General features: G+C 35.0%; 1 protein-coding gene across 3 annotated transcripts in view; it reads left to right on the top strand.

Moving 5' to 3' along the window:
- MAP3K2 (mitogen-activated protein kinase kinase kinase 2) overlaps positions 1-24,125 on the top strand; it is a 50,164-nt gene that overhangs the window by 1,976 nt on the left and 24,063 nt on the right. For all 3 annotated transcript variants that reach the window (XM_072932040.1, XM_030277266.4, XM_030277264.4), the window contains exons 2-7: positions 14,327-14,396; positions 16,768-16,886; positions 18,481-18,521; positions 20,882-20,981; positions 22,738-22,851; positions 23,448-23,547. In XM_072932040.1, the coding sequence (XP_072788141.1) occupies positions 14,393-14,396; positions 16,768-16,886; positions 18,481-18,521; positions 20,882-20,981; positions 22,738-22,851; positions 23,448-23,547 (478 nt within the window). In that variant the 5' untranslated portion in view covers positions 14,327-14,392. The remainder of the gene's footprint in view (positions 1-14,326; positions 14,397-16,767; positions 16,887-18,480; positions 18,522-20,881; positions 20,982-22,737; positions 22,852-23,447; positions 23,548-24,125) is intronic.

Raw genomic sequence — 24,125 nt, 5'->3', positions numbered from 1 at the left:
ATTAATAAGAAGTATTTGTGAAGAACTATGGAGAAAAAGGCTTTGAAATCTTGGCAATCTAAAGTTTTATGTTTTTTTCTTTCATATTAACTGTAGGCTAACTTTTTACCTCAGCAAACTGAGTCAAAAGTAATGAGTAATCTGTTTTTGTGACAAGTTGTTTGGTGGCTGTCTAACTGGTCATCCTCTGAACTTAGAAGTAATATTTTTGTACAAATGCAGCCTGAGAATGATAATAGATTGATTTCCTTCATTTGTTCCCCCTCTTCCACAACACACAGCCAATGGTGTTGTGATCTATGGAGAAGTATCCATAGATTTCCATTTAGTTTGGAGTAATTAACATATTTTATAATAATATCTTCTTAGATATTCTGTGCTACTAACACTATCTTTTGTTTAGACTTGGAGAAAAATAAATGAATGATGAAAATGTGACTGATGTAGTTAAGTACATCTTAAATACATTTGCAGAAAATGTCATGTGTTTTCATATGTGTGACAAGCTAATGTAAATATGTGTATTGCCTAGTGACTCTAGGTTTATCTAATTAGGCAAACTAAGATTTGCTGTCCTGAAAGTTTAATTTCTAAATGCAAGCTTTTAAAATTCTCAAGTAGAACTGACACAGTATTAAACTAAAAAAAAAAGAAAAAAATCAGTTAAAGATTTTTCTGTGAAAAGAAAGAAAAATCTTTTTAAGAAGAAATGCTTCTTTTGCTATTTTAATGTTTTGTATTTTGTAGTGCTAAGGTCAAAATAGATCATGCATGCTATAATTGCACACAGCTTGTAGAATAACATTGGAAACATGGGAATGTGTTCAGAATTCAGCATGTTATTTGTGATTCACTTCTCACTTCTGGATCTTGACATGACATTTGGTTTAATAATATGACAAATGAAGTTTATGGCTCTGTGTAAACCCAGTTTCTTAGATTAATCATGCTTATTTGCAGGGTTTTCTGGGATGTTTAGTATATTCAACTTAAATGTAATCTTTTAGAAGCAGGAGGAAGATTGGTGATGATGAGAACAGGAAAGATGAAATTCTGTATTGTGATATTGCAGGGATTCCCCTGGGAAATGGGAACCACTGCTGTAGAGATACTTGACCCACAAATACACATGTGGCATAGTTTAGAGCCCATATTGATGAGATTATTTGAAGTTGGACTTACTTAAGCAGGACCAAAGCAGAAGTATCTCCATTTTCCTTTAAAAACTGGCAGTTGGGAATTGGTAATGCAGGGAGTCCTGTAGAAATGTGTCTTTTTCCCATCTGTTTGTGAAGTCTTATGTGTACTTCTGTATCTCAAATTATTGCATATTTTTTAAGATATACCAGCAAACTTTAGCTCAATTTTTCATGTGAGAGGAAAATAGTTTTCTGTAGGCTGAAGTATTTTTTTTCTTTGCTGTGACTTTGTTTTTAGCCATTTTTTTTTATTTTAATCCTTCACAATATTTTTTTCATTTGCTTCTCTTTCTGTATTTCAAATCATCATTTGTCCATTTCTTTGGGTTATCTTCAGCAGTAAAGCATGCTGGTTTTTGTTTTCCTGAGATGATTTGTGCCAACCACAGGAACAATCTGACAACAGCAATGCAATAAAATTCATATCCTTCTGATGTTTGTATTGGGAAGACTGTACTTTTGAAGCTGAGATATGATAACACTGATTAATATTTCTCATTTGGATGAAGAAAGAAATGATGGATATGTAAGAAGGGCAGGGATTTCATTAGGCCATCCCCACCAGAGGCAGAAGGAAATACGCTGAAATCACGTGTGACAGACGTTTGTCTGGTCTTCTCTTAAAAAGCTCAGAAGAGGGGAATACCACACCTCTTCACTGATCTATTTATAGCTGGTACATATGACTATTACTGTTGTTAGGAGGCTTTTCTTAATATTTAACTCTGTCTTGGAGCTAGTTAAGCCATTTAATTCTCATCCAACTCTTACTGCTCATGCAGGATAATGGTTTCCGTGCTCTTTTCACCAAGTCCTCATACATGAAGACTCTTCCACTGTCTCCTTTTATTTTAGACTTCTCTTTACTAAACTGTCTGAACAGGATTTTTGTTGTTCAGTCTCACTGGGCACTGATTTGTCTGTATCTTTTTCAAAGTTCTACAGACAGTTTTTGAGCAACAGAATAATTAAGTTACTCTGCAAGTAGCAGAAGTAACATGATGGCCTTATTAAAATACCATTCTAGGGTGTGTGCATGCAGGTATGGCTGGGTTTTGTTTTTGTTTTGTTGTTGGGGCTTTTTTCTTTTCTTGCCAGCAGCATCAGGTTCCTGTCTCCTGCATTTGCTAGCACAGGAGCTCATACTAGTGTTTGTTGTATCCCTTCATATATATGAATTGGAGTTATCTTTCCAAGGAATATAACCTTATACTCTATTGAATTCAATCTTTATTTTGGGTTCGTTTTCTTCTATTAAGCTTTTTTAGATTGGTAGAGTATGCACTTGCTGCTCTTCCACATCTCTTTGCCAGCACATGCAATCCCTGTGGCTTTTGAACATAAGCCTGCTCTACAACAGGAAATTTGATTGAGGACAAGTTCTCCTAGGGTTAGATGCAGTTTCTATTGGCACAAGTGTGTCCTTACTGGTCTATTTTATACATGCGCTGTCTTTTGAAGTAAATTATATCGCTGAGGTAACATCTGTTAGTGTAACTGTACCTGAATGAGCCTTTTGCCATTTTGAGATGTCATATGGTCCACTGACGTAGCAGAAGAAATTTTAATCCTGTAGGCATGCTTGATTGGAAGAATTGCAGAGTCAGCTATGGAACAGATGTGTTTAGGATGTTCCCTGGTTTTACTCCATTTTATCAGACTTATGTAAATGATTTTATTCATAATTTTTGAGGCTAGATCACAGATGGATCAAATTTTGCAATTCTTTCAACAGTATGTTCTTCATAAAAATTTAAATGGAGACCAGTAATGATTACTTGTGAAGTCCCTTTTTAGTTTCTTGCAGGAAGAAGTATTCAAGCAGTCAGTGTAGATTACATCACACCTGTCCTTAAAATTATTTTAAAATAATGTAGATAAGAGGTCTGTAAATGCTAGTTTAAATGCCATATTACCAAAAGTAACTATAGTCTCATCTTTGAACAAACATTTGAAAACTGGAAAAATCTGGATCAAGCTGTTTGAATTCATAATAATAAAATGAGAACAGAGAGCTAAAATACTGACACAAGCAGAAATTAAACTTCTAAATAAAATCTAAAAAAATTACAACATTCTATTGAAGAGCATGAGATTTGTCACCCTAAATATTTTATTAATGCAGCAACTGAAAACTGGTAAAGTTCAACTTGTATATAATTGTTGTTTTGTCACACTATGTGTGATTTTTAGCAATGCCACAAGTTTTGTAACTCCAGCGTAAGACTTTGTTTTAAAAGTAAAAATCAAATTGAATGGCAAATCTCCATGGGAATTGTGGGTTTTTTCCCATAATGGCTTGATGATAATTGTCTTGGTGTAAAGTTGGGTTGAGAAAAGCGTTTTTTGCGCTGCTGGTAGCAGTGAGCACAGTAACTTCAGGCAGGGATGAGGTGGATAATATAATGGCTTCTTAATGACTGACTTAATGAGTGCCTTGCTCTAGCAAGTTCCTTCATGGAATATCTGTTATGCTTCTGTGTTTGTGATACTGGTACTATCATGAATACTGAATGAGACTTTCAAAAGCAAATTTATATGTTATTGGTGAACTGTCTGGCAAGTTTTAGGTAAAATCTTAACCCGTGATAGAATCAAACAAAAGAAAATCCAGTATTCATCCCTCAGTGATGAGCATTAATGAATGCTTATGGAAGAGTGAGACCAGTGTAAGCATTCTTAGCTTGAATATTCTTTCAATCCCAAATTATTTTTAGTAAAGGTTGATTCTAAATCTGGAATAGTTTGGAATGTTTGGATTTTTTTCTCAGACTTTTTTTGCATGCAGCTAAATAAATGTCTGGCATCCAAATATCCTTTTGTAAGAAATTCTATAGGTATGTGAGTGGTTCTAGTAAAAGCTACTCTTTTTTTAACTTCTTAAACATTTTTACTGAGTTTCTTTGGTGCCATCTTTCTTTTGGAGAAGAGTGGACATTCTCTGTGTGTTATAACAATACATCTCTCTGTTCCTTGTACAATTTTGTAGCTCTTTATAATTTTCTCTCCACACCCAAATGTTACTGAAACCAGAATCCTAGTTTGCCTTTTTTTTTCCCCTGTAGAACCCATTCTATGCCTTTGATTGTATCTTTTCCTACATTCTGTACCTTTTTGCTGCATCCTCTTCTGGATCTGAAGATCCCAGGATTGCTAATAGAGTTCAAGATGTGAAGGCAGTGATCTGTTTCACACTTCTTGTTCATAATTCCTAACGCTGGCTTTATTTCTGAGTTCTGTCAGTATTCAGTGCGAAGCCCATTGGTTCCTACGTACAAAGTTGGAACTATTGCTCTCCTTCCTCCCTTCCACTCAACTTGCACTTTTATTCATCAGTGCTGCTAATTAATTACCTGCTTTATTGCTCAGTCCTCTCTCTGATAAAGATGACCATCTCTACTGTCATCAGTCCTCTCCTTGCTTTCCCAAATAATAGGAGTTTCAGAAAGCTCCTGTTTCTTGGGTAATCTCGAATATATTGAACAACACACACTGTTGTGGAGGCCCACTGATATCCTTCCTTTTGAAAACAACTATGTCTGTCCTATGTCTTCTATATTTTAACTAATTTATTCATGCAAGGGTAGATCTGCTTTCTTATGCTGTGACTGCAGAAGGCCTTTGGCAAGACTTCTCCAGCACCATAAATCCAAGTAGACCGTGATGCTGAGGGAGGTCAGTTCTTTATACACATACACAGAGTGCACCAAGATTTGCAAGTGAGGCTCTCTTTTTGGATCTGCTCTTCCCTGCTCTATCACAATTATGCATATGTCCATTATTTATAGTTTGTTATATGTCACACTTTATATTGTGTAATTTCCTGAAATCCCTGCATTATTCATGTTGTCTTTTTTTAAAGATCCAGGTCTCAGGTCTATGCGGTGGCCAAGAGGGTTGATTCCAGCATGAGTTCTTGCTCTTTTCTTAGAATGTGAAGCTGATAGTCTGATTATTAATTAGAATGTAAAATCCTTTCAGCTGTATCATCTATTGGCTCCAGATCTGCTTGTCTTTAAGGTTCAGCTGGACAGCAGCAGTTAGTGTAGACAAGCAGACACAAATGCAACCTTAGCAGTGAAACAGTTTTCTTAAAGTTGATAGAAGTGGGCACAGACAGCAGTCCTTTCTCTGGAACTGTAGTTAGTTTTCCTTATTAGCTGTATTTATGAGGGTTCGTACATTTTTATCACTTGAAGGAAAAGTATAATAATGAAGCATCATAGATGTCCTCATAATTTGGTACCCGCTGCGAAGGGCTGTGCTAGTGCATGTGTGAGAAGGAAATCTTATGACAATATGTTGTCTTTGTGTCTTTGCATTTAATTCTGGGCTGTTTTGACAAACCTAGGTTTCTATTTTTACATTTTGGTTGACATATTATTATGAGGGTTTGGGTTGAATTATGATTTTTTTTTTTTTTTTTTTTATTCACAGGGAGCTAAAGATTATTACCAAAGTGTAAAGTGATGAAGAGTTTGTGCACTTGATAGCTTAGCAATGTCTTAGTGTTTTAGCCTCTGTGATTCATCCAGTTTAAAACACAGTGCCTGCTGCATATGGGTAAAAACTTACAAATTTCTCCATTTAGACCTGCGCAGTGAGACCTGCTTGGTACAAAAATGCTGCACAATCGTGTAAATATGTAAATATTTGGATTTTGCATACTGTGTGTTACCTGTGCACATACACGTGGTTTTCTCAGTTTCCATCAGTGTATATTAATTATGCACTTACCTGTCTTCTTGGTGGTATTGAGCTCTCTGTACAGTTTCAAGTGTGAAAGGTCTGAGTCTGTCCAAACCTGGGGCACCCGGGTTCAATTCATTGCTATTTGTTGTTGCATGTTTTATTCTTGAATTTGAGATGGATTCAGGGGTGTTTTTTCTATTCTGTGTTGGAAATCTGTATGGCTCATGAATGTCTTATCTACTTAAATATTCCATGTTAGCATATTAGGAGGGGTTTTTTTTTGCATTTTGTATTTGTTTTGAGGATAGAAAAAATGAAGGAACTGTCTGAATGTACAAAGCTAATTTGAATTATGATGAGAAGAGCACGTGGGGTACTTAATTAGGAAGACTTGAGTATGAGCCAGGAAATGCATTTTAGGCAGAAGCTCCAGGTGCTGGTGTGTGTCATCGGAGTGGGAAAACATTACAGCAAGGCAGCAGAAGATGAGAAAAATCATAGTTGTATTACTGTACTCTGGATTTCCTCAGTGTATTACTGTCTTGAGTAGTATGCAGGAAGAACTGTGCTTTGAGGAACAACAGTGTTTTGAAGAATGAGTAAGACAGTATATAACAGAGACTTCACTGAGGACAATGTCTCCTTTGTGTCTTGAAAAATTTGGAAGATGGAGAATAATTGAAACTCGGCTGTCTTCATGGTGGAGATACAGAAATGTCCTTGGAGACTTAGACTCTGCTCTTACTGGCATCACAGCAAAGTGCCAGGTTGATCATATTAATCAAAAAGGCTGATATGTATCCTTGTGTTAATCTTTTTTGGTACTTGATTTGAAATGGTGATGTGATTTGCAGCCATAATTTAAACTCTCAACTGCTGCAAATTTGAAATAGTTTTTGCTCTGAATGGAAGATTCTGTCAAATATGACTGGTAGACTGAAGAAAAAGCTTTGCAGTTTCAGTACCTGAAGGTAGATATTAAGACTAGGTATAGAAATTGAGAGTGGGTTTATTTGTCTGGCTTATTTCCCAAAATGCTTGTAATTCAACCCATCACAGTCACAAAACTGGAAGGTTAAATGAAAAGTATAGAACTAGTTACTGAAGGTTAAGGAGGTGCTTTCTTCTTTATGTCCTCAAAAGCTGTATTGGACTGATGATTTGTGTATAATCACTCTTGTACATTAATTCAAATGCTGCAGTTGTTTGCACTATTCAGTAATTGCTGGAAGACTGCATTTTTTTCTAACATAATTTTCCTTTTGCTCATAGAATATTGCTGATGCAAGTAGTTTGTACTAGGTTTACTCTTAAAATCCATATATTTGTTGCTGGTTGTAGCATGGTCTTCCATTCTTAGAGTGTAGTAATGGTTGCAGGAATCAGTACTGGTAGGATTAAGTTTGTACTGTGTACAGTTAGTTCTTTGGCTGAACTGGTGATCTTGAATGCTGTCACAAGGATGAGAGCTAAACTTTATTCTTTTAGGGTGTGTGCTGTAAACTATCTGTTGAACAAAACCCCCTCCAAACAGTTATCGTCCTGTAGGACCTTGGATAGAGCACAAGCAGTTACATTTGAAGTGAGGAATGGTTTTCTTGTAACACCTTTAGCCCTTCTTCACAAGTATTTTGACTTGTTAGTCTTAAGTTTGGAGAAAAATTGGTGCCCCTCATAACAGCTTCAGCATAACGGCTCCAAATGGCTGCGACAAGTTCTGAGCCAAGAGCACCACTTGAGATTTTTGGAAGGAGACACAGAAGCACCTAAATCTCATTATGATACTCACTGTAGTGCACATTTCATGGGATTCTAGAGTCTGAAAATTTCATACATCTGTTTTGCTGGAGACACCTTCTATGCAGCTACTCAGTTAATGTAGGATAGTAAACTAGGTAAAGTTACAAACATCACAGAAGTGTTTTATTGTGTGTGTGTTTGTTAGCACTCCAATGTTATCATAATATATTGAGTTAGCCTTAAACATTTTGATGATGTGAATAGCACTAAGCAGTTTGTTTAGCATCTAGCCCAGCTAATGGTAAGGAAGGTTTGTGTTGTGGTGCTGGGACTTCCCACCATGATGGTGGTGATAAATTTCCAAGATGCCAGAATGCTCTAGAGGCAGTGATGCAGTTATGTGTAGCCCAGTGAATTGTGTCTGTTGCTTTTTGGCATATGTTTGTGAGAAAATCTGGTCCTGGGTAAGAGAGGAGGGTGAGCAGTCAATTTGCAGCCATTATGTTCTGTTGCAAAATTGGCAGCACTAACATATTTTGCAAGGTGTCACTGTGGTGCCTGTCTGCAAGTTTCAGCTACTGTGACCCTTCCTCAATTTAACATTTTTAAGTTTAAAAATCATGAACAGATCTTAAGAAAGCATCATGACTTTCAAGAAAGATTTGCTTGATGTATCAGCAAAGTAATTTTTCAGTTAGGTTGAGAAGTAAGCTGTCAAGTACTTTGGCTGCTGCTGCCGAGGCAATGACAGATACAGGAAATATAGAACTTCTGTAAAACTCAAATTAGGTGAGGAAAGATTTTGTTGAGGAAAGTAGATGTTTCTCTATTTGAGGCCAATTACAGTCTTATCTTTTTGGTGTACTTGAAATGAAGTAGGCCTACCAAGGGTTAGCTAATAGACACTCTTGATACTACTTGGAAAGAAGAGGTTCATTCAAAGCAGGAAACTTGCATTTAAGTGTCTTGAAATTCTAAATATGCTTATCTCTCCCTGTCAGCTGAAATGGAAGTGTAGAGAGATTAGCTTTTGTAGACTATGGTTATTCTTTGTGAATATTGCTGTAAGTGTTAAGATATTTGTCTGAAAAGCCTAATTTTGGTATAAACTGATCTTGAACTGCTGCTTTCCATTTTTATGAGAACAGTCTTTAAAACTGTCCTTACATTCTCATACCTTCCAGCACACTGTAAATTTTTCAAGATAGATCATAGTTCATCAAGCTGATGTTACATGACTCTGTCAAATTACAGTTTATTGAACAGCAAAGCCTGAAGATTTAATCTGAATGAAATTTTGCTATTGTCACTGGGCATGTTGGATGCTTCAGTTAATTCTGAAATTTGGTTCCTGAGGTAATTTGAGGGAGAGCAGCATATGTTAGGTGCTAGAACTGACAGCACTGATTTTTGAGGTTTTATTCTTCCTGGAACTGGGAGAGCACCATCCATAGATACTGATTTTTATGCAAGTCTGGTCTGTTTTATTGGTTTGGAGATTTTTGTTACTTTTTTTTTTTGTCTGTGTATTAAATTGAACTTGAAAAGAAGTACAGCTAGTAACCATTCTTTTCATAAAATAAACAAATACCAAATCATGTCTGTAGCTGTATAGATGAGGTAAGTCTGCATGTTCCTGTGGGCTCAGGGAGACATAAATTCTTTTTTTTTTCTTTTTTTTTTTTTTGCTTGCCAGGAAGATTTTAAAGGTCTTCAGTGTAAGAAATCACAAGTCTGCCTATTGTAGAGATACCTGATAACTCTGTACCAGCCACAAAGATTCTGATGCTTCAGCCATCCCACACGTGCAGTCTGCATAGAGCACTGTGCCTGGAGGTTGTGTACAGAAGCAAGATGGCTTCTGCATTGACTGCATTTTTATACACACAAGGATTTCACTATGCCTCCTTAATGTGTATTGCACCTGTGTTAGATAATTACACTGTGATTTAATAATCCTCAATTTTTTCTTAATACTGTCCAGTCTTGTGGCTGCAACTTTTTTTCCAATTGTCTGAATGATTGTCTGAATGTCAAAATGCATTCAATGCAGAAACATTACTGAGTAAATGTAATAAACCGCAATATTTAGACTTGCATGAAATACAGCTTCTAATTGTGGGTGATGCTCTCCTGGTTGCAGGGAGTATAGAAGTTCTGAAAGCAGTCCTATTTAGTACCATAAATGCAGTTCATCTCAGTTTTAAAGTGTTTAGTATTATTTCTAATTAATAATAAATAGAGAGTAACCACAGTAAATTATTATATGTATTTAAAGCACTTAATGGTATTTAAATACATTTTGCTTGACTGCAACTATTTTCAGACATGATTCAGGTAGTTTCCTTAGGCCATAACTTCTCTATCTTATTGTGCCTGCCTCATCACTGTTGGTCTCCAGGGGCCTTCAGTAAGAATCATGTTAATTGGTGTTTTCTGCTAAGTAGGGTTATGGATTTCTTTTATTTTAGTCCGTCAGCTGGGTTTCATGTTAAGTAATTGAGGTTTTAAAGCAAATAACTTGAATATCATGTGATATTTAGCCAAGTATATTGAAAAAACCTAAATAGGGTGATTGCTGCAGTTAGTTCTGTTAACTAATCTGTAATTGTTTCAAGAAGATATGTTTTGCTTGGCAATAGACCTTGAAATCGAGGCATTTACTATGGTTTGCATTTATTACTATGGTTTTGTTTTTCAAATGTTACCTTAATTTAGCAATGTATCATAGGCTTTTGGTTTGGATTAGTTTAATCTTTTTCTCCCATTATCTGCTTTCCCTTTGAATACCTTTTAAATGTATTATTACAATATGTTAAAGATCCAAGTTTTTCTAAAGCTGATCTCACATCTGATGTTTTACTGTTCAGCTTTTTCTCATTACTGTTCTTCAGTGCCCTTTTTTTCTGTTATTCATGATTTTGTCCTACTGCTGCTGCTTTCATATTCTTTGAAAAGGCTGGCTTTTTGTCCAGTGTTCATTTGTGTGTGTGTCCATATACAATCCTCTTCTTTGTGTTCATTTCTATGGAGTTACCTTCTTTTAGGTATCTTCTAATGTCTTGTAACAATACTGGCTTCCATGCTCGTCACACTATGTAGTGTCATTATTGTTATTTTTGCCAACAGTTGCTTTGAGTTATGAAAAATGCTACAGAAGTTCAGATTTAGGTATTACTCTTTGTCTTGTTCACAGATACTGTGCTTATTTTTTTAAAAAAAACCTTAATGGGTAGTGCTGCTCATTATTTTGGTGAAAGGTTAAGTAGGTATAGTTGACTAGGGGATCACTTGAGATTTTGTCAGCCTTGCTTGCTGTGATTTATATGATGTTGGTTGTGTGAGACCAAGCATTTGATTGTTTAAGAATAACATTTTTAGAGTAAAACGGTTTTATCTGGCTCATTCTTCTTGCTATGAAATAAAATTCTGTAGTCTTACTTGATATTCTGATTGTCCATTCTACAGTCTGAAAAATCACCTGTGAATGCTCACTCTTCATTTTTACTTGGCTCTTTTTGCTTCATGTATTATAGACAAGGGTGTCTCTGAATAGCAATGCAAGCAGATACTGGTTTTGTATTGTCTTGGTTTAACTTGCTTGTGTCTAATACACTGTAAGTCAGATTTAATCTTTACCCATGATTGAAATAATTACACTGCATCTGCCTTGAGTTCACGTTATGTTGTTTTGCTTTGCTGTAAGGGTTGGAAACCATTTATCTTTGTACTCATGTATTTTAGTGAAAATTTAGTGGAGGCAATTGGTATCCTTGAGATTTTTGCCGCACTATTGCAACAGGTTTGGACTTTTCTATGGACTTGTCGCCTTTCTATGTAGGTAAAGTCTTCCTATGCAAGTCTGAATTCCTCACTAAATCAGGCTAAGCTAGATTGCTTGCTTCACTGGGGTGTTTTTTGTTCTTGATTTAGTAACTGAGAGGCACCCTGGTTATTATAGAAGTGTGTGAGAATGGGCAATTAGCTCAGGGTGTCTGAAACAGCTGCGTCATCTGCATGGCTTACTTGTCCTCAGGCTTTGTTACATTTGCATTGACAAAGCCACCGAAGAAAGAAAATATCCAGATGATTCTTGGAAATTGTTTTTAGCTTTCTCAGATTCTGAAAGACTTCCAGACTCTGGAAGGTGGCTGGTGGGAAGTGAATCATGAATATGAATCAGCATCTCTCCACCCTTATATACAAAATGCTGTTGCTAGGATATTCTTCTTTGATGATGTGATAAGAGTGTAGCAAACACCTTTTTGAAATTCACTCTGTCATCCCTTCTTTAATTACATTCAAATTCAGGCTGCTTGTGTCTCTTTGCAAGACCTTGACATAATTTTATTCTACCTTTGCATCCGTTCTTTGTGTTTTCAGCCTTTGCTTCCATTTTTTTTTTATCTTGGATTGTAATCTACTCTTGTGTGTGTGTTATACTAACGCTACTTTGCAGCCAGGGATTAGGTCATGCTTTTTTACCTTTTTACTGAATTTATATATAATTGTTTGAAAGATGTTGATTTTTGTTATCTTACTTTTACTCACTCTCCACAACCACCCTGTCGTTATAACCCTTTGTGAAAATGATCAGTTAAACACAGAAGTCTTTTTTCATTTCACAAGGTGAATTCATAAAGGTCTTAATAAAATTGGGTCTGAGTCACGTTTTTAATTGAAATTTTAATGTTGTTAGCTTATTTTTAAAGTAACATTAATGTAGTTTTTAAAGTAACACAAAGGTTGTTAAGGTGGCTGATTATACTTCATATTTGAACAGAGAATTTTGGTTAAAAGGGGCAATAAAATAAGAAACATAAGTTATTAAGAGAAATTTAATTTTCTTAAGTTGGGTTTTTTTTTCTTTTAATGAATAAGAAGGAAGTGGAGGGGAAAATAAGCTCACTTATTAGCTTATGTTCTAGTAAGACATATCACAGATTAATACTAAAGAATTAGTTGTTGTCGCTGGAGGAACTTGGAGGAGATGTTTTTTTCTTCAGCCCTATGTGAGCCCTTAAGCACAAATATCTTCAGCTTCCAAGTTTGTTTTTTTCCAGCTAGGTTGAGGAAGACCATCTGGAGTGTTTTTGTTTGGAGATATAAATTGGTTTTGTTTTCTTCAGGTGTGGTAGAAGATTTAAAATGCCTCACAGAACTACTTCATTTCTTTGAAATGCTTACAAAGAAATATTACAGAAGTACTTCATCTAAAATAATTAAATACATTATGTTTAATTTATTAAGACAGCTAATTAAAACAGACATTTTTCTGAAAATTACATTAGCTCTCATTTTAAGACAGTTGGATCAAATACAGAGTTAAAAATGTTTAATAAGCACTTTAGTGAATAATTTTTTGGAAGATTCTCCAAGGCAACTGCTGGTACAAAAAACATAGCATAGGAAATCATTTAATATATGTTCTGGTTTTTTGGACTCTCAGAGATGCAAAAGCTGCAAAAATTGCTCATGGGGAAGCAATGTTAGTTTCCATATTTTAGGCCATAAAGGTAATCCCTGTTCAATAAGTAAATCAGATTTCCTGGCATCTTGTATGAGAGCAAGGTTCAAAGATACAGTCCTTATTTTGAGTGCAATTGGCCACTATCATTCAGCAAATAAGTGAAAATTCAGCCCATTTTCCTCTCTGAGGATTAATGTAAATCCCCTGCTTTTTTGTCCTCATGGGTTTCCTTTCCTGTTACAGGGCAGCAGAACGATTTTGGTTGGTTGGTTGGTTGGTTTTATTTTGGGTGGGATTTTTGGAAAAAGATTTTCCTGTTTCCTGCTGTGGTGATATCGGGAGGCTGAAGACTCCATTAGTAGTAAAAGTTGGGGTTGTGCCTTGAGGCTGTGAGCAGCCCAGGCAGGCCAGGTTTACTTTTTGCGCTTTTACAGGTTTTGATACTTTACAAAGCATCAAATTGGAGTTTCTTTCCCCCAACACTTGGAAGCTGTTTTGGGTACTGCTGGAAGGCTGTCCATAGACTTGGGAGTATGTAACTCAGAATACACCTCAATTATGTTTATAGCTTTCTTTTAGTTCTCATGTACTTTTTGTGTGTTCTTTAGCTGAACTGGTTTCTGATTATGTAGTGAGAACTCTGGGTCTTGTTAAGCTCTTCTTGGTTATTCTGGAGCTTGTAATAGATGGTAGTAAGTGACATATCTGATATATAGGTAAAAGGCAGAAGTTTTCTAATTTATGCAATCAGTAGGTATTGATGACTCTTGATTTGTGCTGTGAGTTTCATATGTATTTATAGATATGAACTATATGTATGTAGTTCTGAACACAGAACTTTGAACACCAGATACAGGGACCTGTAGAAACAGAATTGGTTCTTAATAATCTGGAGTTGTGGGTAGCCCATGTAGTACAGTGTTACTGTTAAAACTACTAATCATCATTTGGGGGTGTAGGTAGAGATAAAAATCAGCTTTGGTCTAGAAGAATATTTAGTTCAGGCTTGGTGTCTTCAGCGATTATATGTTGCTCAGAGGCTTTGGGGGCAATACCTGTTTTCTCCACATATCATATGTGTGTCTTCTGCAAGCTTATTTGTAGTTTATATGTGTGTTTGCTATGTAGAATCTTAGAAAAACTGCCCATAAACAATGAAAAGTTGACTGTTTTACATGGCTTTGACAACTTTAGTAATTATGGGGGGTTTGCTTTTGTGTTTTAGGAAATAAAATAATACTAATGAAGCAACCATTTCCCTGAAGTTTGAGTTTTCAGACTTGCTGCCATAATGGGTAAGTCTTCTATGTAACTTTAAATTTTACTACAATTCCTGGGAAACGTGCTTTGGCTGTTTAACACAATGTAACATCTATATATAAAAGGTAGTGTTCAGCAGCTTCATTAGTATTGAAAATATTCCTTTTGGGTTTTTTTGGTTGGTTGGTTGGTTGTTCTTTTTCCCTTCCTTATATTGTAGTACTTTTCCCTCATTATTTTTTTATTATAAAACCGCATTGCTGAGGGCAAACAAAACAAAAAGACATAAACATGACATCAGATGCAGCTCCATGTTCACAGTTCTTGTATGTGAAACAAGGTGTTTGTCCTGAGCTGTACTAACAGATTAAATTTAAGAAATTGAGATTCATGGTATTAGGGTACTGAGCAATACTTATTGTGCTCTGAGTGGCAATGGGTGTTAGAAAGAATCAAACTCAAACACAAAATCTACATATAAGAGTTTTATCTTATTGTCTTGTGTCATTACAGTGCAAAGCCTCTTCTGTGCAGATGGTTGGACTTGTTTTACTTAATGTGGCACATTTGTATTACTTTAAATTGTATGCCAATTTTTCAAGTTTTATGTTTTTAGTGAGTTCACTGTGTTGTTATTGTAATAGTTTCTCAGTGTTCCCTCTCCAAAAAATCCCAACCAACCAACCACACCACACAAATTTTTGTATTGATTTTGTTTATCTTTTAATGTTTTGCTAATGTTTCTAACCTTATGCTTAATATTCAAATTGCTCAGTCTAGTAATAGAGCACTCTTCAGATTTCTGATATTCTCCGACATTGTGTGTGAGAGAAATTATTGTTGAGTCATATTGGATATTTAGTAGCTTTAGATGCTATGCCACAGTATTTTGGTTTCTTTTGTATAAACTATGCAAGCTAATAACCACTGGAAACTCCAACCAACTGCTAAAGCATTATTTTATTTATTGCATTGCTAGAGCAATGCACTAGAATAGGCCATAACACAATAAAATAGTTCTACTGTATTAATTGTGACAAATTTAGAAGTGTGTTTTAGTGTGAGAAATTAATAACTGAGCTGTAAGAGCGCCTTTAGTTCTGCTATTAAATATTGCTGGTAAAACTTTCTTTTCTAGATTTGCATATCTTAGTAGAGTTATGAATAATGACAGCATGAGTGATGATTGAAATTACTCATTTTCAGACCAGCTTTCTGTTCTATAAGCAATCTATTAAATTAGAACACCTGAATTTCCTTATATGATAAATATGTTTTGTTATATTTTAGTAGAATGAAGAATTCTCATTGTTGTTGAATACATGGGATGCTTGCTGCTTTTAATGCTGAGCTTTTCTTAGGTCCATATTTGAGAAATATGGTTCTTTGTAAATCACAGCATTTAGTAATGAATTCTTCAACAAGCATATCCAGTGTGAAGGAGCATGAAGGCATACAGTCAACACCTCTGGAGATAAATTTTGTTATCCAGTGTTCTAGATACTGCTGTGTGCAGTACTATTGATGTAGCAAGGAATTGATATAAAATGTTAGAAACAAATTACTCTTAGTGATGGATGTACAGGCTTTTGACCTCCTAAGTGCTTTCCTGTCTAAAGGAGCATCCCAGTTCTAGGGCAGATTTGCTCTATCATGACATCAGCTGCAGTAGATAGTCAAGATTTGGGAATTTTTGTCAACTTGAAACCTAATTTATGTAGCATTCCTACCCCTAAATTGTCCCCTGGGTTCAAAGCTTCTGATTCTCCATGTGAATTCTTCCTTTAAGCCCTAAAGTCCTCTGTATTTTCAGTCCTGGAAAAGTTCTGTGGTGTTTTATTTTTGATTTGTTTATTGGTTTTTTGGTTTGGGTTTTTATAATGCTCCATGGGCTATCAGGAGATGCTCAGGCAGTTGAGGTGTTCATGTGGGAGTTTGTGTATGCCTCTCATGGGTATGATCATACCTGTTCAGGACAAAGGAGAAATAGTTCAAAAGAACTTGCTTTTTATTATTTTATGGAAAGGAACAGGAAGTAAAGGTCTCATCTATGGATAGTGTTTGAATCGAAGTAGACAAGGCTTTCCCCTGCATCCTCTTTCTCTTATTAATACAGCCTGCAGTTGTGTAAAGTTTAATCTTTGCTATGACTTCAGCTTTTTTAAACCTGTTATTGAATTTGGATTACTGATTAAGCTGTCTTATTTCCTTAAGCACTGTTAATGATAAATAAAATAAAAATGTTTACAATGTGGAAGCAATTTTTTTTAATTTGGCAGTTATGTACTGAAGTGTAATGCAGACTCTTAAGTTTTAGACTAATGCCTGCCTAACTGTGAAATGAGACAGTAATGCCCTTCAAAAGTACCAGTCTTTTACTCCTGTCTGGTCTTTTTCTCTGAGCAGATGAGCAGCAAGCTTTGAATTCAATCATGCAGGATTTGGCTGTGCTTCATAAGGCCAGTCGTCCTGTATTGCCCCAGCAAGAAACAGGAAAGCCAAAGTCATCTTCCCCTAAAAAACAGGTAATCTTCAATATCCTCACTAATGTACTGAGCATGGAATGTCCTGCTGTGACTTCTGTAATTATTTTTCTTGCCAGACCAGTGAGCATACCAGAATGAGCTATTAGTCTCCCACGTGTACTGCCATTTTCTTTGTTCATATTCTTATATTAACAGCAAAATCAAATGGTGGCATTTCAGGGTGATCATAGTGTGTGCTTAAATAAATAAATTGACGATGGTATTTACACCATATGTAAAATGATTTTATATTTGTTATTATTATATTGGAACGATACTATTTTAAAATACTAAGGAAAAATTTTATAGATTTAGTAGATTACTCAATTGTCACCTATATTATACCAAGAAAGAATGTCACTACAGCAGCTGAAATATGCTTAAACTCTTTCACTGCATCTTTCGCTTCAATTTCTTGTTCATGCAGCCAGAAATAAGAGTTCTTTCCAGCTGCATTTTTTTCATATTGGATATTTAGTAACTTTTAGTTCAGTAGATACTGAACACAAATAGAAAATTAGTAAATGCTTAGTTGATAGGTTTGAACTACTATATGGAGAGATTAGGAGAAGATGTAAACTTCTACCTAAATTGAGTTAACTGTATGTTTATTTGATGTGATTCTTAATTTACAGTTCAATAGACTTCAGTTGTGCTTATTTTAACCTTTTAAAAATCAAAGTATTCAGATATATTTGGCTCTTAAGCTGTCAAAACCGAATGTCTACATAATTTTCAGTCTGCTTTAAAAGTTGTAAGAGTTCAGCGTGCAACACAGTGGTGCTTTGCTACTGTCATGAAACGCACGTCTGAGTTGTGACTTCAGACATTTTGGTAAGATGCACATATGATCCAAAATTATTTGAGTATAATCCATGTTTAGAAAGCTAGAAGAAATGTTTATCACTGTTTCAGTTTGTGGATTTTGAAAGTAATCATTTGAAAATCAGTTCTTTTGGAAGATGAATGCATTATTGTTTTTTGTGCAATAGTTGCTAATACAATTTGATTCTTAAAATTATGATTTTGCAGAGCAATATTATTTCCAAATAACTACAAGTATATACAGAGATGGTTATTGGAGGTGTACTGCATGACTGCTGGCTTAATTGTATGCATGGGTTTCTATGTTAATGCTTATGAAACAAGAGATGTTTCTTAGGCCTGGAATGCTGAGCTGCAAAGTGTACTTACAAACATGTTATTGGTAGCTAAATCCATCTGCCTGTTCAGGATAGAGAATTATGTGGTAACCAGCCCCACATTAAATTTGAAGTCATAAATCTGTTATAATATTAACATGTATTGATAGAAAATAATATGTTTATTTACAGAAGCATTCATTGCACTTCAGAATATATTTTTGTATTCTAACACTTCAAGTTATTTTTAACATTTTTTGGTCTTGAACTCTTTAAGCCTCTATCACGTACCTCAGCAGAAGCAGCTTATTAAAATACTTCATCTGTCAGAAAGGGCAGAAAATTAATAAGGAATTTAGTTCTAGTGTAGGAGTATTGAATGGGAGTCCATGGACTTCATCAAAAGAGGTAATAACATACTAATAGTGTTTCCTTTATCTGTCTTCTTACAGAATGATGTTAGAGTCAAATTTGAACATCGAGGTGAAAAAAGGTAAAGAAACACTATTGTCTCCTTGTTTATAGTTTTGTTATGCTCCTGTCATAAAGTTTCAGATTAACAGTTTCAAGTGTTTCAGATCTCTTAAGTATTTTTTGTTTGACCTTAAATTTAATTTTTTTATGAACACAATTTTAAGAGAATTAACTGTTTAAAATGTGGATCTAAGGATGCATAAACACCTAAATATTGTACTGTAACTATGTCCAATGTAGTATCCTTCATTTGGTTACCCTTCAGATAGATGTTTGTAGCCTTGAATAATTACTTAAGTCATTAAAATAGATCTCAAGTTTGAATAGACCAGAAAATACATTTTTGTCCTTCGCTGTGTGTGTAATAACTGTGTGATAACTTATTGTTACTGTAATACCTAGAGGAGGAGTTTCGATTATACTTACAGTCTGACAACTGTAACTGGAAAATTTATTAGACTCGGGTTGTTTTCATTTAATCAGTTAAAATTTATTTAAATTTTGTTTATGAGAGGGGAATGATGCACCTGCTTAAAGTATACAAACATCTGTCTCTATATAATCTCTTCTTTGGTGGCTGCTCAAAAGCTTTTATGGAATTGGATGTATAATTCCATGCAGAACTGGTTTGTTGACTATTCATTTTGCCTGTCTCTTTCTGAAAGTATCAAATTTCATTCTACTTACAGAGAAATTATGATAGAATATGATCTTTGAAAATACTTTAAAAAATATAAAGTAATATCCTGGGCATGCTGTTTCTTAAGAGAAATATTAAATTATTTCTAAAAAATTATCTTCAATAAAACCTATACTAGTTCTAGGCAGCCCTTAGTGTTGCTCTCTGAACAAAATATGTAAAAGTGCATCAGTAATGGTTGAGTTCTCCATATAATTTGGAGGGAATATGGGTTTTTTTGACGGTTTTGAGAATTATGGTCTCATCTACCTAGCAATTTCTAGTGAAGTAAGAGGAAGCATGAATTTAAAAATGGAGGAATGTTTACATGCTGCCAGTCTGCACAGATGGTGCATTTTGCAGTTCATCATATTTCACTTTCACAGTGGACTGAGTTAACCAGTTCAGTATTAATACAAGCATAAAGTAAGTGCATGGAAAGATACCTTTCCGAAGTTTTCATACTCATGAGCTTAGGCCTGTGATGAACTGTCCCAAGTGACTTCAGCCTGCTTGCCCAAGGGTACTGGGCAGCCTAGGCTCATTGCTCAGCATGAGTTACAGTACTTTGGTTTGCCTGAGTGTGTAGCTCTAGTGATTAAGGGAAGAAATCATGCAGGGAAAAAAATTATGCAATGGCTTTCTTGCTAATTTTTAAGAAGGGAAGTGAAAAAGAGAAGTGATTTCAGACTTGCTTTCAGTGGTGAATGTGGCAATTTGTTCCAAGGAGCATGTAGTGTGATGGGTAGAGTTGCAGGCTTGCTGCCCCAATTGTTAACTACAGTGAGAATTGGTGTTTGTTGGATTCGGAGGGGGTTGGTTTGTTTGGGTTTTTAGGGTATTTTTTTAAAATATTTTATTTTTGAGTGATAGTAGCCTGGTTTCTAGCCTCATTTCAGTGAGAAAAAATGTCCCCCAAACTGCTCTACTGCTAACTGATCTACTGATGACAGGAACAGGTACCCTTTGCTAACTCTTCTACTTCACAGAGTTTGAGTGCTCTTTCTTTTTTGAATGTGAATTGAATGTACCTTGATAGCTTAGTCCCTGTTAAAACCTCTTTTTTGTTTAATGGTGTTGTATCTCAAAAATGAAATGGTTTTCTATAGTAAAAGGTTAGTTATACACAGTTTGAGCTAATTGGTTTGATGGGACATTGAGTTAAAAGAAAATCTAAGTTGTTGGCCTACAAGTGCACCATTCTTACAGGAGCACACTTGAAGTACAATTAGTGATGGTCTGGGCAGTTTGAGTGTGTAGTTCATTATGGTAAAGATGGTGACATTTAGTTAACTTCCTCAGGTAAGATAGTCTTTCAGATTTCCAAAATATGGGGACTGCAGGAGTAATTCCCTTCTGAATCTTATGCTTGTCAGCCTATGGTACTCCATTGTCTTAGTTTTCTAAAGTGGAAAAATGTAGATGTTTCTAAGAATTTCCCTCAAAAATGGAGGCTTGCAAAGCATTAAGCAAGTAAAATAGCTACAGTGGCATGTAATTCTGTATGATTATTCCTTTTAGATTTTTCACTGCTTTTCTTTCTGTTTTTAAAGTCTCAAAATAAGGAGGACAGGGAATATAGTATAGCCACTTAGTCTTTTTAGTAGTAAATTTACTTCTGAGATGGTTCTTAAGTAATGAGTTGCCAGATTTTTGTAAGTAATGGACATAAATTCTTTATAACTTAAATTGTGTTTCAGGATCCTGCAATTACCAAGGCCTGTTAAACTTGAAGATCTTGCAGCTAAAGCTAAAGTTGCTTTTGGACAGACTATGGATTTACATTACAGCAATAATGAGGTAATATTCTGTGTCTTCAAAGTTCTTGCCTTGGCCATTGATCATTTTAAGGCTGAAATTTGCTCTTGTAAGAAGTGGGAGCCACTTCTGTGACCCAATTTGCTCCTGTGACAAAACCACCAGATTTCTAATGTGTGTATGTGTGTTTTCTCAGACATGTATATCTTGTCTGAATTAGGATAGGCAGGAAGTGCATGAGATGTTTTAATGAGTAGTGTTATATCATAATGATGCCTCCATAATGATCTTGGGAAATTCTTTACCTCTTTGAGATTTGTCATGTTTTTAAATTTGAAATAGCTTTTATCCTTTCTTGTAGGTAATTTTCTTTAAGGATTAATCTTGTTAGGTAATTGCTACAATGCTGCATTTAGATAATGTGTAGATTGGAGAACCAGGCTTAACTGTTGCTCCTCTAAAGTGTCTGGTTGCCAAAGATTTCTTGGTAACAGGGCCAGCGCTGTCAAGCCACTTATGCCTGATCAATATTACTTCTGACTTTCCTTTAGAAGTAGGGATAGAATTATTAATAGCAAATGTATTTACAGATGCAGGATTCATTCTTAGGGATTACATCTGGCTTTTGCCTTGAGTCAGCAAAGTGCATGAAGGCTTATTCATCTGCTTGGTTAAGCACAATGTAACTGCTGTATCTACCTGGGTCTTTGCAGAAGAATATGCCAGTGATGGCTGTTTGTTGGTTACTCATTATATTGTCAGACACTTCTGTGAAACTGATCCTCAGAATTAAGAATTCCAACAGAAAGCTTTTGGATGTTAGGAAGGTCAGGTGAAATGGCCCTTCATAATGCATTAGCCTCAGCTCCTTCCACTGGTAGATTTTTAGGCATTTGAGTAGGTTTTCTGCTTCTTACCTTCTGCACTAGTTGGCAAATCATCCATCACCTTTCAGAAGTGCAATGGTAATAATGTGTCACTAGTATTAAAAGTTCAATATAACAAATAAGCATACTCTTCATTTTATCAAGATCTTCCTCCTTAATCCCATCTCTTTTTGTATAAAAGCACTGTATTTAAGCATCATTGACTGAGGCTGCTTACAAGTAGAATAGATTTTAAAATCTGTATTTCTGTTTTTCCTTTGTTACAAGCAGAAGCTGTAATTTACACTCCTGAAACAGGAACCCCATTTTCATTGTTACGGATTTCAGATTTCAACTGCCCATTAATGGCATAATTTTCAGTTCTAAAGATACACATATACCAAGTTAATTCTATTTCTAAGTCAGATCCAGTTAGATCCAGGTAAGATTCTAGTGAGGACTTGAGTTGTTTGTTGCACATGGATCACATCTTCCTTAACAAATACTGGTTTTCAGTGGAGAAATTCTGGTAACTTTAGTGATTAACTTGAAGCAAGTGTATTTGTAGCATTTGATATGCAAAAATCTGCTTTATACTCTATGAAATAGGACTTATGTTTGTCTTACAGATTTGTGGTAATTTAGGCATTGACCCAATTGTACTCATTTTGCTGAAACTTTTGGATATTTAAGTTCTTTATATACAAAATTGTTACTTCTTGTGAAGATTTGTTCTGCTTAGTAGAGGAATCTGAAGGAAGAGTTAAGTTGAACTGCAGACTTTTTCATACCTAAGGCATCATTTAATAAGGTTTATTTTCAAGTTGTTTGCTATGAAAGGAAAGATTGTGTTTGTTTCTCTGCACTTGAATTCCTCATTTCTTTCTTCTGTCCTGTTTAAGACTTTTTTCTCTCTGCCCCTTTTTTTGTAGCTTGTAATTCCATTAACCACACAGGATGACCTGGACAAAGCTGTTGAACTACTTGACCGCAGTGTACATATGAAGAGTCTCAAGATACTGCTTGTAATACATGGAAATACACAGGTATGAGCAGACATGCTGAATGCCTTTTTCCTCAATTTTCGAAGTGAAATATAATTTGTGTCTTTTCTTAAAGATGGCATTTGAATATAATACTGATTGCTTCTACATTTCACTTTAAGCATCCATTAGCATTTTGTACTGATTCATTTTTAAGTCTTTCCTAGATCCTGTTCCTGTCTTTTTGTTTGCCTACCCTACAGTGGTAGAAAAGTGAACCTTAGTAGAATGATGCAAAAAAAGAATACAGAATTTAAGTAATGGTAGTTACTGGAAACTGATCTTTAAGTCACATGTGGGAAGTTCAATATTTGTTGTAGCAAAAACTACAGACTAAATGCTGAGATATTTTGGTATTATCTAACAAATCATGCCATTGACATTCATAGAATTTGTGTACTTGTGCATATTGAAAATTAATTTTAAAGACTACAAATGAGCTACTAAAATAGATGAATTGTGATGTAAATCGGCAAGCTACTTTTTTGACTGCTTAAAAAATGGAATGTACTGCACAAAGCCTATAAAGTTTACAAAGTATTTTCATTGTCAGGAATGTAAAGTAGTAACTGCATGTTGTAATACTTACACATTTTCAGTCACCAAATGTAAATAATGTGGAACCCGTGCCCTCACTGGAAGATTTAGATAATACAGTGTTTGCTGTGACAGACAGAAAAAGGCGACTGTCTGTAATAGGTAAGCTGCACATTTCATTAGCTTGAATTGTAGAAATGTCTTTTGTCATTTTCTCTTCATAAAAATTTTTCTCTCAACACAGACTGTTTCTTCTACTCATCAATGACTACTATAGAATTTGCCTTTGGGGGAGTGGATTTTCAATGTTAAGACAAAAGTTTTAATGTTTTAAATATATATAATACAGAAAATTATCAAAAAAACCCCACAAGTAAATAATTGTATGTAGAGTTATTTCAAGGTAACCTAAAAAGCTGATGTTAGTACTCCCCTTTATTTTCCAATACAGGAATAAACTACTGAAAAATCTGCTTATATGACAGTGTGTTTCCTTGCTCAGTTTAGGACCCCCATATTTTTTTGCTGTGTGAGCATTTGCTTAACATACTGATTTTGGGATTGATGTAACCTTTTTACTTAATCATGTTTTAAAGTTGGGTGATGTTAACTTCCAGATTTAGTTATGAAACTAGAGAGCTTAATGAATAATTTTCCAGACAATATAATAAATTATTATGCATTTATTATGAATATATGTATTTGTGTTCTTACAGACTTAATATTCAGCAAAGAAAGAC

The sequence above is a fragment of the Taeniopygia guttata genome, chromosome 7, assembly GCF_048771995.1.
Source record: "Taeniopygia guttata chromosome 7, bTaeGut7.mat, whole genome shotgun sequence".
In the NCBI taxonomy this organism is placed as follows: Eukaryota; Metazoa; Chordata; class Aves; order Passeriformes; family Estrildidae; genus Taeniopygia; species Taeniopygia guttata.
This window is presented reverse-complemented; position numbering and strand designations above follow the sequence as displayed.